At 57.5% G+C, this 12871-nt stretch overlaps 6 protein-coding genes across 6 annotated transcripts; 3 read left to right on the top strand and 3 right to left on the bottom strand.

Moving 5' to 3' along the window:
* Positions 1-904: 904 nt before the first annotated feature.
* PSEUBRA_003564 (uncharacterized protein) lies at positions 905-2410 on the bottom strand (the record flags this gene model as incomplete). The annotated part of the gene is made up of 1 exon (XM_016436674.1): positions 905-2410. The coding sequence occupies one exon, from the start codon at positions 2408-2410 to the stop codon at positions 905-907; it is 1506 nt and encodes a 501-aa protein (XP_016291924.1).
* A 1206-nt stretch (positions 2411-3616) lies between these two features.
* PSEUBRA_003565 (Cyclic nucleotide-binding domain protein) lies at positions 3617-5131 on the bottom strand (the record flags this gene model as incomplete). Its single annotated transcript, XM_016436665.1, has 1 exon — positions 3617-5131. The coding sequence occupies one exon, from the start codon at positions 5129-5131 to the stop codon at positions 3617-3619; it is 1515 nt and encodes a 504-aa protein (XP_016291925.1).
* Positions 5132-6448: 1317 nt separating this feature from the next.
* PSEUBRA_003566 (ATPase, F0 complex, subunit D, mitochondrial) lies at positions 6449-8011 on the top strand (the record flags this gene model as incomplete). Its single annotated transcript, XM_016436661.1, has 3 exons — positions 6449-6736; positions 7644-7851; positions 7995-8011. 3 exons carry the CDS (start codon positions 6449-6451, stop codon positions 8009-8011), a joined length of 513 nt encoding a protein of 170 aa, XP_016291926.1.
* Positions 8012-9955: 1944 nt separating this feature from the next.
* PSEUBRA_003567 (Ribosomal protein S25) lies at positions 9956-10347 on the top strand (the record flags this gene model as incomplete). The annotated part of the gene is made up of 2 exons (XM_016436658.1): positions 9956-10042; positions 10129-10347. The coding sequence occupies 2 exons, from the start codon at positions 9956-9958 to the stop codon at positions 10345-10347; spliced, it is 306 nt and encodes a 101-aa protein (XP_016291927.1).
* A 480-nt stretch (positions 10348-10827) lies between these two features.
* Positions 10828-11343, bottom strand: PSEUBRA_003568 (BolA protein; the record flags this gene model as incomplete). The annotated part of the gene is made up of 3 exons (XM_016436675.1): positions 10828-10851; positions 10924-11051; positions 11130-11343. The coding sequence occupies 3 exons, from the start codon at positions 11341-11343 to the stop codon at positions 10828-10830; spliced, it is 366 nt and encodes a 121-aa protein (XP_016291928.1).
* A 229-nt stretch (positions 11344-11572) lies between these two features.
* PSEUBRA_003569 (GTP cyclohydrolase I domain protein) lies at positions 11573-12844 on the top strand (the record flags this gene model as incomplete). Its single annotated transcript, XM_016436648.1, has 1 exon — positions 11573-12844. The coding sequence occupies one exon, from the start codon at positions 11573-11575 to the stop codon at positions 12842-12844; it is 1272 nt and encodes a 423-aa protein (XP_016291929.1).
* Between the last annotated feature and the right edge of the window lie 27 nt (positions 12845-12871).

Below are 12871 nucleotides of genomic sequence, written 5' to 3' on the forward strand. Positions count from 1 at the left end.
GAAGGGCAACCGCGTGTCCTTGGCGTGGGTCGGCGGAGAATGAGCAAAGAGGTGTGGGATGTCCTCATCGAGCATCGTACCACTCTGCAGCTGAGCTCAAAACCAAGGATGACGTAAACGATGACGCAATCACCGCAAGAATTGAGCACTCTGCGCAGTGCTCCTTGAGGTCGACGCACCACACGCCAGCCTCCGCTCATTCGCGTTTCGCGTTTCGACAATTTTTTTCAGTAAAATGTACTTAGCGGCCTAACAATTGACTCAAAATGCTTGCGCCTGGCGAACACTATCGCTGACGCCCATTGTCAAGTAAGGCAAGCGAGGCAAGGCAAGGGTCCCCTTTCACTCACGTCACCCTGTCATTGGCCCCGAGGGTCTTCCTTCTTTGCCGCCCGTCTGCCCTCCTTGACAGCTGAGCCAAACAAACGAGCGTCACCAAGCGTCGATCCTTCGCCTCCGGCCGCCTGTATAGCCTTGAAGCTGTACGCCAATCTGCTGTGTCGCCCAAGCCTGTCCTGACCGTTCCGTGAACTTCTGTGCTCCGGTCCACCACTGTAGATGGCACTCTCTGCCCTACAAAGGTCACAGACAGAGGCTAAGAGCGATCTCGTATACACAAACTGCTCTTCCGCTGCGACGATTGAGCCCGAGTGCGATCGCCCTTTGCTCTGATCCCTCCGAAGTTCGCAGCTGCTTTCGATCGCCAAAACAACGAAGCAGGACCTCAGAGCACCACCAAGGACTGCCTGCCGAGAGCCAAACAAATGCGAATTGCGATGGACCGATGCGATGACTGGAAATGCTAGAGACCATACGAGCACACGAGAGCGCTCGTGTAGCGAGATGAAACCACGACGACCCTTATCCAAACCTCCTTTCTCCTCCTCCACGAGTTGCGGCAGTGCTATCGAAGATTCGTCTCCTGCAGCGTCCTAACCAGCACCCCTTCCGCACCCTCACTCGGCGACCTCCTCATCGAGAGCGGATACCGATCCCCAGTGCTGGACGCCGAGCCTGTCCTTTTGGTTCTTGTCGTCGTCAGTCCTCCGCCAGCGCTGAACATCGTTCCAGACGGCAAGTTGTGCAGCCGCAACTTGATCGGCGAGGTCGGCACATCACCTTCATCGTTGCTTTCCTCGGTGTCATCGTCGTCGTCGTCGTCGTCCAAATCCGCGACCAAGTCGGGTGCGTATACTTTGACCAGTTCGAACCGTTCCTCCGGTTCCAGGTTGCACAGAGCTTCCATTCCACCTCGCTCGTTCTCCTCCACCGCCGGCACCCCTTCATGCGGCAAGAAGTCGCACAGGATCCTCGTCAGCTCCTCGCCGCGCATCACGCTCAACAAAATCGGCGCCTTTTCCACCGTCACCACTTTCCTCTCTTTTGCCCCTACAAACAGCCCCGCCACCTCCTCGCCCACCTTGCGCTCGTACGGCAAATCTGTATCGCCCTCCACGACGAGCACTCTGCACCTCACTTTCTCCAGCACCTTGGCCGGGATGGCAGAGCGCAACCAGTACAGGTCGAACCACCAATCTCTCGCCGCCTCTAAGCCCTGTGGGTGAAGAACGAGCCGGTCGAGCCAGGTGCGCGAGAGGTAGGACGAGATGTGCTGCGGGATGCTTTCGAGACTACCAGCCCAACGGTAGGTGAAGCCTTGCACCACCTCCCCGGGTAGCTTGATGGGTGGGTGTGACGGGCGCCGTTGCCCGAGTTGCGTTCCGAGTTGCTCTCCCGTTCGTGATCCGGGTTGCTGTTCAGATTCGCCTCGATGGACGCTCTGCCACGACTCTTCGAGTAGCTCCTTGATCCCTTGGAAACTCTCAATCATGAACCCGCTCTCGGCCTCCAAAATCGGGCTGGTGATCACCACACTCTCGAACCCACCCTTCCACACGGCCGCCATCCGCGCAGCGACCAGACCGGACATGCTACACGCCACCACATGGATGCCTCTCTCCCAGTGCTCCTTCCCACCCAGTAGCAGTCGCAGAAAATCCAGGCAGTCGGCAGCTTTGATGTCCAGATCGTACTTCCCGCCCTCGGCGGGGATGGGAACGTCTTTGGTCAACCCATGACCGCGCGGGTCGAGGGCGAGGAGGTTGAATCGGGAGGAGAGGGTCGGATCTGCTAGTTGGGAGGCGAACAGGTGTGCGACGGAAAAGCACTCCGATGGCAGGAAGAGGAGGATTGGGTAGCGCGGGTCGAGTTGCACCGCGTTTTGAGGGGGTCGGTGCGAGGTCGGCGTCAGCGGCGATGTGGGGAGGAGGGACGAGGCGAGGAGGGTGGACGAGGTGCGTGCGTGAACGAAGGTTGGGTGCGAAGGCGTGGATAGGAGGTAGTGCAGGATCACCGAGTCGGGGTGGAAGCGGAGGAGCGAGGGGTTGACGGGGAGCGCGAGGAAGGGCATCCTGACTTTGAGGTGTGTGCGGTTGGATCACTGGACGCGTGTATGCGCTGTGGGGAGATTGTGGGCGTTGCCGGACGTGCTAACGTAGACTTCGGTTCGTCAGTGTTCGTGGATGTCCCTTGTTGACGTCGCCGTCGTGGGTTCGTTGTGGAGATTGTCGGTCCTCGCTGGGGTCGTAGTCCTGTGGATGATGCTGGAGTTCTGATGGTCGAAGAGCTTGAAGCGCTCGAGTATTGATAATCGAGGAGCCCGAAGATCCAGGCGCTTCAGTGTGGAAGCTCGAAGTGAGACGATCGAAGATGGATGAGGTCGAGAAGCCAGGCCATTGAATACCGATCAGTGTGGGAGCGTCAACGGCAGCGTCGATGGAGTTGTGCCGTCGCGCATCTGCCAGAACGGCTGTTGGATCGTACGACGAGGCTGTATGCCCTGGGTGGTCGAGGGGTTGGCGGACGCATCTGCCTTTGATCCACTGGGTCTATATACCTCTCACTCTCAACCCACACACTTGCGCATCAGAGCTTTCCCACCGGTGCCTGGTGCTTGCTAGCGCGGCTCATTCGGGCCGTCGCCCGCTTGAAGCGCCTCCACCGACGTCGCAGCGTCGTACATGTGGCGTACGGGACGCAGACCCTTTTGCTGAGTCTCAACTCTAAATTGCACCACCTCCTTACCCAATCGCTGGTCTGAGCACACCTCCTCCCCTGTGCGAGCGCCACGCATGTGCAAGGGGAATGAAATCACATGCCAGCCGTTCCACCGCCGAGAGCGGGGGTGGTGGCTTCTCCCGTGGCGCCACGCAAGGGCAAGGGCGGGTTGCTGCACCTCGCCCGCGCTAGTGGAAGCACGTCGGCTGCATGCGCGAGACCACTCGGCGCCACAAAAATGCTCTCTCATGTCCAAATTAGGTCGATGCAGGCCTGCTCGAGACGCGAGATTCAGGCTTGCTCTGTGCCCTCATGGTGCTGCCACCCGCTCTCAAGCTCTCGTGGACAGCAAGCGCTCCACGAATCGAGATCAAAGCCTCGCACGCGCCACAAGGCTGCACAACCACCACACGGACAGACACGTTTGAAGACAGCTTCGAATTCCATACTGAGAAAAACAGGATCAAGAGGTTGCAGTGAGAAAGAGGGCGAGAGAGCTGTGACCAGCTTGAAGCGTGTCATGACGCAGATACGTATATGATCTTGGTGAGATGGTGGTCTACGCAGCAGCAAACGGGTTGGGAGCGGACCAAGCGCCCTCACCCGGCTTAGCGCTCGAGTCCATGGGATGCGGGAACGAGGTGCCAACATCCGCACCACCTGCGCCGGCAAGAGCCGCGTTGTTGACACTGGTAGCAGCATTAGCATTAGCGGCACCGAGCGAGTACTCGTCGCCGTACCTCTCCTTTGCGTGACGCTCCAGAATACCCGCCAGGGGACCCAAGAGCCTGGTGAAAGCCCTCTCGCTCATGGTGACCACGCGCAGCTTGTTGCCCGCCGAGGCAGCAGCGACGGTGGCCGCACGAGGAGCTTGGTTGAGCAGAGCGAGCTCACCAAAGTAGTCTCCCCTAGAAAGCTTGCCGACGACCTCCTGGTTGCCACCCTCCTTGGTCTTGCGCACCTCTGCATCGCCTTCGACGATAATGAAGAACTCGACGCCACGCTCGCCTTGAGTGATGACCGCCTCGCCGGGCGCATACTCTCGCAACTCGAGACTGTCCGAGATCTTGGCGCGCTCGGCTGCCGAGAGACGCTCAAAGAGGGGAACATCCATGAGAAACTTTTCGTAGAGGGCACGGCGGCGCGAGTTGGTCTCCATGAGAATCGAACGGAAAGTGATTCGGTCGAGCGCCCACAATGTGCATGGCGAGGTGGAAAGCACAGTGGCAGCACGGGGTTGAGCGTAGAGCAGCGCAAGCTCACCGAACGACGAGCCGGGACCGTACGAGACCTTCTTGTCGCCCAAGCCAGACGCAGGCGCGGTTTCGCCGTTGCGAGGTGGGGAGCGGACGTAGACGTCGAGCGTACCGGACTCGACGACGTAAAAGTAGTCGCCCTGTGCGCCTTGCTCGATGACGGTGACATTCGCCTCCACCTGGACCTCCTTCATGGCGAGCAGCACGTCCCTGTACTGGTCCTGCTCGAGGTTGCGGAAGAGGAGATTGTTGCCGATGGAGCCGCGGATCCTCTGCATCTGCTCTTCGGATTTGGGGATGACAGTCTTGGGGAGCGGCGATCCATCCGACTGTGCGTTGACTGCGGAAGGAGCCATGCTCTCTGCCGAGACGGAAGTTCGCCTGCCGAGGTTGAATGCGGGTGGAAGAAGGGATGCATTGGAAGCCGAAGTGGGTGGGAAGCTGGTGGGTGGCGCGGGTGCTGATGCCGTGTCTGGCGATGCATCCATGGGTACTGGCGCTGAAGCAGTGGGAGGAAAGGACGAGGAGGGTTGAGCGGATGCGAAAGGATCCGAGCCAAAGATGGAGCCGCGTTGTGTGGGAGAAGCTGCACCAGGAGCCACGCCGCCGAAGCCGACATCGCTCGGACCTAGCGAGGCGCTAGGAGCGGAAGCAGCCGCGAGGAGGTTGGGGTTGGATGTGATGTGTTGACGGCGTTGCTCTTCGAGTTTGGCGTTGAACCAATTTGCGCAAAACTGGACGGGGTCATTGGGACGCGCGCGGGCGACATCGCGATTGAGGTCGTTGAGCAGCGCCGTGAAGTTGGCTGGGCTCGACATGGTGGTCGATGGTGCCGTTAAAGCAGAGGTGTTGGATGCGGGACTGATAGTAGCCGGGCCGAGTGGGACGCTATGGTTTCAGTCGACTCGACGCTAGTCTAGACTGTGGTTGCAATCTGGTTGGTGCTGATGGTGGTGATGATGGTGTTGGTGATAGCGACAGAGATGAACGAGGATGCGATTGTGCGAGAAGCAAGATGTGCACCAGATGCGTTGAAAGGGAAATGAATCTGAATGAATTGTTCTCGCCAGTTTGACAGCTGCTGAGTTTAGTCTTTGAATAATTGGTCGGTGCGCAACAGAGGCAGTTAGGCGCAGCAGCAGCCAGCTCAACACAGAGAACGCATTTGGTCGAGTCGCAGCTCCAACCGAGGCGGCTGCAGAGCGTGGAGCGTGGGTGAACCCTTTTTGACTCCAATTTGGACGGATGCAGTTGCAATTTCGGCGCTTGCTAGCTGAGCCCATTCGACCCTATCCTGTCACTTTGCCCGACTGATACTCGCACCGCTGCGTCGCAGTCACCCTGGTGCTTGTTTGCATTGCAGCTGAGCCAGATTGAGATGCAACGTCTGAATGAGCTGATCTCATAAAGAGAGCTTGCTGGGGCAATGACAGCGTCAGAAGTGGCGAAATGCGGTTGATACGCGCTATCGTGGCTTGAGAAACATGGCTTGGTTTTGGTTGTTGGTGCACAGACGTCGAAGCGAGCGAGCATCGTGGCAATTCGCTCAACTCGCTATGCACTCTCACTCTCTTGGCTTGCCTCAAGGTCCCTTGTAATACTAGCACCGGTCAGTGCATACCAGATTGCACTCTCTGTTAGCCCGTCTTGCCGCAAAGCATTCTGATGACAGCAGAAGCAAAGCAGCCAGCGGCCAAGTTCGGATAGTGAGCCAACAAACGAGTGAGTCAAAGCCACCTCACAGAGTCACCGCATTTAGGCTCATTTCAGAGACACAGAGTCACGCCAGCTGCTTTGGCGTGTGAACCAGATCAAACCTCGACCCGCTGCGCACAGACATTTTCAAGACTGATTTGATTTTTGAGCCGTTGATTTAGCAGATAGGGTCTAACACGTTTTGTCTCGAAAAAAGGTGATCGTCTCGAGTCGGAAGCGATAGGAAGACGGAAATTCACGCTCGGGCTCAATGGCCGGCACACACGCAGTCTGGAAGCCCCGATTGCTTGTCGAGTTGGAATTCAATGTTTCGTCGCCATCGCAAATCCTCGTCGTCGTCGCCGTCTCCAGTCATCACCTTCTCTTCTCCACCCACCCACCTCTCATCTACCCTCCTCCGCCTCATACAATCCGACACAATGGCTGCTCGTGCTGCTGCAGTGGATCTCGCCAAGATCTCCAACTTGGGTCTTGGCAAGAACACCCTCGCTCAGATCTCTGCTTTCCGCAAGCGCGCCGACGACGCTAAGCGTCAACTCGCTCAGCTTAAGCAGCAGACCACCGAAGTCGACTTTGCCCACTACAACAAGGTTCTCCGCAACAAGGACGTCGTCAACCAGGCTCAGAAGATCCTCTCCGAGTTCAAGCCTGTCACCTACGACGTCCAGGCTCAGCTCAAGGCCATCGACGCCTTCGAGTCCAAGGCTGTTAGTATCTTTCTTCTCAGCATAGCCTCGCTGCTTCATTTGCTCCGCATCGTCAACCCATCATCGCACCGCATCGTCCGTCATCGTATCGCATCGCTCCGACCGACCTGTCATCGCATCGCCAATTCGCATTCTCGCCCGGTCGCCTTGCATGTCTCGCCTTAGCCTTGAGGAACCCTTCAGCTCGCACCTTCGACATGCAAGTTGTAAGCTCAAGGGTGCCACGTCTAGCTGCACATCTGCCTCGCATATGGAAGATCCATACAACACACCCGCAGATGCAGCCACAATCACAGAGGCAGCAATCGGTGTTGTATCCTCGGCGTTTCGAACTGCCAGCCCGTCTTCGAACAAGCAAGACCTCATCCGCGACTCGACCTCGACGCCGGTTGACCCTCGTTGTTGCACTGCTCATCGGATTTGACCCTGTCACATCATAGGCAGTCGTCTGCGCCGTCATCTACTGGAGCTCGTACAGACATATGTCGCTCTGACATGGTCAAATCATACATGTCGGCTCTTCGCACTTCATTCTATGTCTCACATGGCAAAACTCAGGGACAGTCGACTACTCGACATTGAAGAAGCACGACACAGCATCATTAGCGGGTTTCCTCGCGCCAGCACTTTCCCAAAGGCCGACCTCCAACGTCCCTGCGCACCGACACTGACCACGACCAACACCCGACCAACATGGATCGCACTGCAATGGCATGCGATGAGTGCGGCACGTTACTTGCGATCGATGCGACGATGTGACTGCGATGCTGTGGCGATGCGACGATACATTGTGGCTGATGATGCTCCAGCATGATAACGATGTGGTCGACGATGCTCTGCTACCAACTTCCTCGCGGCATTTCATACTGACATGCAATCTCTCGCTTCCATACTTCACTACTAACAGGTCGAGCAAGCTCAGGCCACCTCGTCCAAGATCGAGGCCGAGCTCAAGGACCTCAAGTCCACGCTCAAGAACATCGAGGACGCTCGTCCCTTCGACCAGCTCACCGTCGACGATGTTGTCGCCGCTCGTCCCGAGATTGGCCGCACCGTCGACGAGATGGTCAAGAAGGGCAAGTGGACCACGCCAGGCTACGACGAGAAGTTCGGAAGTGAGTATTTTCTACATTCGCAGGCGAGGGACTCGCGGCTCGGGTCACGCTCGGTCCCACTCTATCCTGCGCAATCAGATCGTCCATGTGCTCTCCTTGCTGACGCTCGCTTTTCAATCCTACTCACGCTTTGCCCACCACAGACCTTTCGGCTATCTAAGCTCAAGGTGCGAATCTCTCTCTGTAATCCGGTCAGCGACGTTGTGTCGTTTGCATCTAGAGGACACACGTTTGCGCAATTATATTGAAACTGAAAACATCGTGCTGGTAGCGTCTGGGCCGACGCCCTTAGCCGAGCGACTGGTTGAGGCATGGTCGCTGGGAACGAGAGAGAACAGTCGCATGTTGGCAGGCCGGAATCGATCGGCACTCTTGCCGAGCGATGGACCCGGGGATGAGCTATGAGCGGCCGTGCGCCAAGCTGCAGCATCGCAGTTTGTCGACAATGCTCAGTGCACCGATGGTAGTCGCCATGCGGTCGTTGGCAACAAAGCTGTACTGAAGGCCCTGGCACTTTCGCTGTCATTTGAGTCCGGACACGAGTCGAGTCAGCCCAGAATCGACGTCCGGGCTGTTCAACTATTTGACACCCTTCATCGATGATCGACGACGAGCGCACCACTATGTACAGTCAAGTACCATCCCTTGCCTCCGGGTCTGAGCAGATCTCGTTCGACGTCAGTCAGGCAACGGTCGGGAACCCGATGTGTGAAGTCCTCAAGCTCAAACCTCGCTCACCTTTGCCTGATGTCAAGCAACGCGCTCCGACTTCTCGCGCGGCTTCGGTTTCAGGTTTCGAAGTTCAATCTACTTGTCTCGTAGCTACGGTATAACATTTCGGGTTTTATACCAGGTGCTTCGGCCGAGCTTTTGAGTCACGTGTTGGCCAAAAGGTGAAATAGGACACTCGCAAAGTGCCTATCCTGAAATTCGGCTTCATCGTGAACAGACACACGGCATGGAGCAGCACAGCGCGACAGAGCAGGCGCTTTAGACCGCCTGCGAGCAAGCACCGGCGTGGAAATTCGAGGCAGCAGGCTGGCACAAATTGCCATTCAGCTGGAGCGAGCAAGAACAAGGCAGCACAGCGCGACCCATTCTCAGCTGAGACGGTGCGAAGGGTAGCGAGCAAAGTCGGCTTCTACTCGCTCGAAGCTGCCAATCTTTCCTACTGTCATCCACCACATTCGTCAAGGTAAGTCGTCGCTTTCGAATGCGCATTCTCGAATCAGCAGGCATGGCACACACAACAGTACGACACGACACAGCATTGCAGGGCTCAGCATCGACAGCAGACAGCATCTATGGCAGGAAGTTCAGCATCGACATTCAGTCCAGGGCAACACACTCTCCCGAGCTTACCCTCAGAGGGAGCATTCCGACACGACATGGACTCGACTTCATTGTTCAAGGGACGTCGCGACTTTGGGTTTGCAACGGGCATCGTTGTTCAGTGGTGGGGAAATTCGGAATCAAGCAGAGCCCGTGTGGGTAGGCGTTGATGGAGGGGATGACTGTCTTCCAATGCGTACGAGATGGGCTTTGGATTCGACGGTGGTGGTCTGATAGTCGGATCTTGGCGAACTATTCGTCGCGATCGAAAAAGCGACGACGCGAGGCTCTCAGCATCGATCTCGGCACAACGCACTCAACTGCTCGGTTGGCACAATTGAAGGCAGGTCAGCCGTCATCCCTGAGCCGACGCCTCCGCCAGATGTCTCCTCAGCATAGTCGCCATGCTTGGACAACTCGTCTGCACTATACTCGCTTTTGGCTGTGGTTGCAATGACGCCGCAAGGTCCACGACATCGAGCGGCCGGGCACGGGAACACCATGGCCCGCCGCATCGACCCCTGTGCCCCACCTCAAATCGTCTCACCATCCCTCCGACCTGCTCCGCTGCATCATCTTGGACTGCCATTCACCAATCGCCGGCGCTTACGACGATCGACCAGCTCGACTGTTCTGCTGTGTCCATTCTCTGTGCCAACGTCCGCCGTGTCTCCATGCCCGCCGATTCGCGTCGATGCAATTATATTGAAGTAGCAAGCCAAACCCAGCCGCTGACCATCTACGCCTCATTCCTTGCATTTCAACCTCCCAGATGCCTCCCAAGAAAGCTGCCATCGCCGCTGCGGCGTCCAAGTCCGCCAAGAAGAAGAAGTGGTCTAAGGGCAAGGTTAAGGACAAGGTACGTTTTGCTCGCTCATCTCTGACTTCCTCCCTGCGAGATCAGGTTGCTGACATCTTTCTTTCGCTGCCTTCCAACCGAAACAGGCCCAGAACATGGTCGTCCTCGACAAGCCCACCTACGACCGAATTCTCAAGGAGGTGCCCACCTTCAAGATGATCTCGCAGTCGACGCTCATTGACCGCATGAAGATCAACGGTTCGCTCGCCCGTGTTGCCATCCGCCACCTCGAGCGTGACGGCCAGATCAAGCGCATCATCCACCACCACGGCCAGCTCGTCTACACCCGTGCTTCCGCCGAGTAAACGTTTTACCAAATCGACCATTCTCGAAAGGAAAAAGCGTCTCGGTTGGGTTCACTTGCATCTGTATTCTTCACACACTCACACATAGCCATGTAAGGAAGCTCTCTCCGCTCTGGCACACCAAAAATACACATTCCGCTCCAAGAGCGTTTGCGCTTCAATACGTCTGCGTGTGACTTGGGCATGACTGACTGTCGTCGGTCGAGCTCGTTTTGAAACTGTGAATTGGTCGATGTACGGACGAATGGTAGGCTGAGTGTCGCTCAACTCGCAGAGTGCTGATCAGCGCCATTGTGAGTCTGCCATGTCCGAGCGTCCAGGAACCCTCTGTGAAGATTTGGCGGATACGACGGAGCTCATGCACACTTGACCTCTCAAATCGTCGTCAGTGCGGGATCGCTTTAGCTGTTCGCCTCCTTCTTCAGTCAGAGTCGTGCTCTTGGGGCGTTGGAAGAATTGGTATTACAAATCGCTGTGCCTCTAGTCCTCTGCGACGGTTCTCAACTGTCGGAATAATAAAGAACGCAGTGTCAGCCTCTATCTCACCGCCCGCTGGCCCTCATCTCGGCAACGTACCTGCAAACCATGGATGTCCTTGATGACGTCCTTGAGCTCCGAGTTGACGAGTCTATGCGCCTTGACCGTCGACATGCCCTTGAACTCCTTGGAGCTAAGCTGGATTGCGTAGAAGCTTCCGCAGCCGCCTGTTGCGCTCAGCACAAACAGAAGAGGTCAGCGAAACGATTGCAGAGCACACGATAGCGCTGATGGGTGAAGCTTACCGCTGACATCCTGCACCTTGAGCACGGCGGGGTTGAACTTTGCTGTGAGGATCTCGCGGATCTTTTGCTCTCCTGCTGTCACCTGCTCTTCTTGCGACGGTGCGGCCGTGGTGTTGGCGACCATGCGGGTGGTGGTGAGGCTTCGCAGAGGCGCCGAGAGGGCCGACCGCCTCGCGAGGGTGCTGCGCGCTGCTGTAGTGATGCTGCCGAACATGTTGCTCAGTAGATGGTAGCGACGTTGCAAGACAGGAGCGCGAAGCTGGGTCTGACAGGTGGAGAAAGCGTTGTCTTCATTACCAATCCGACCCGATTCAGACGCATATCGGCTCGGACTGACTCGGATTTCATGCTTTTGGAGCAAAAATTAAGACGTTTGCTTCTCCGCACAGACTTGTGTGAAAGGCCTTTCTTCCTCCATCATCATCATCATCTACAGGCGAACGATGGCGGACGACAACACAGACGCACCCGCGCAATCTGGCTCGGCGTTCTTCGATAGCTTCTTCGCCTCGGCGTTGCAACGCGCCAACATGTCCTCGGGCGAGCTGAGGGGGTTGAGCGACGAGCTCAGTGCCGCTGCTCATCCTGTCAACAGTACAACACAGTCGAACGACGTGCTCGCACCAGACGGAAACGGGTTGGACTGCGGACGCGATCCAGGTGATGTGCCTGATTCGACGGACACGGACAAGCTCGCACCAAAAGCATCCTCGTCGAACCCAAGACAGCTGTCCGCCCTAGCCAACGGCGTATCATCGCTCAACCTCGGACAGGCGAGTCCCGGAGCGCCGTCCAGCTCTTCTACATACGTCCAAGCGAGCAGCTCCTCCCCGATCTCCCCCTCCGCCTCTGCATCCGCCTCGATGCTGCAGCACCACACTTCGGCGCGTGCCGCCGCGACCGCGCTCCTCTCCCGCACCTCGTCCTCGCAGCTTGCCATGCATGGTGCGCCGTCCACCAAGATCGCCGCTGACCTCGATGCGCTCGCGACCACCCGCGGAGGCGGCCTTGGAACACCCACGGGGGAGCGCACGTACATCGGTTCCGCCTGGGCGCCTTCCGGAACCGCCACGCCCGTCATGGACCCCAACGGCCTCGGTTGGCCAGCAAAAGCCACGCTCGACCGTCTCAACCACACTCCCGCCCAAGCCGCCACCAACCAAGCCCGTCTCGCCTCGGCCATCGCCACCGTCCTCGAATGCATCGGCGAAGATCCTTCCCGGTCCGGTCTGCAAAAGACCCCCGAACGCTACGCAAAGGCCTTGCTCTGGATGACTCGTGGGTATGAGGTCAGGCTATCCGATGTCATCGCCAACGCCATCTTCGACGAGGAGCACGACGAGATGGTCATTGTTAAGGATATCGAGATCTTCTCCCTCTGCGAACACCACATGGTTCCTTTCACCGGCAAGATCCATATCGGCTACATTCCGAATCGACTGGTGATCGGATTGAGCAAGCTCGCGAGGATAGCGGAGACCTTTGCGCGACGGCTGCAGGTGCAGGAACGATTGACGAAGCAGGTTGCGCTAGCGCTGGATGAGGCATTGCGCCCGCAAGGCGTGGCGGTCGTGGTGGAGTGCGAGCATCTGTGCATGGCGATGAGAGGTGTACAGAAGCCAGGAGCTACAACGGTTACCAGTTGCATGTTGGGCGTCTTTAGGGACAGGCAGAAGACCAGGGAGGAGTTTTTGAGTTTGATCAACAAGCGATGATCGCCCCCCCCCCCCCCCCCCCCCCCC

Source organism: Kalmanozyma brasiliensis, assembly GCF_000497045.1.
Source record: "Kalmanozyma brasiliensis GHG001 unplaced genomic scaffold PSEUBRA_SCAF23, whole genome shotgun sequence".
NCBI classification, from domain to species: Eukaryota; Fungi; Basidiomycota; class Ustilaginomycetes; order Ustilaginales; genus Kalmanozyma; species Kalmanozyma brasiliensis.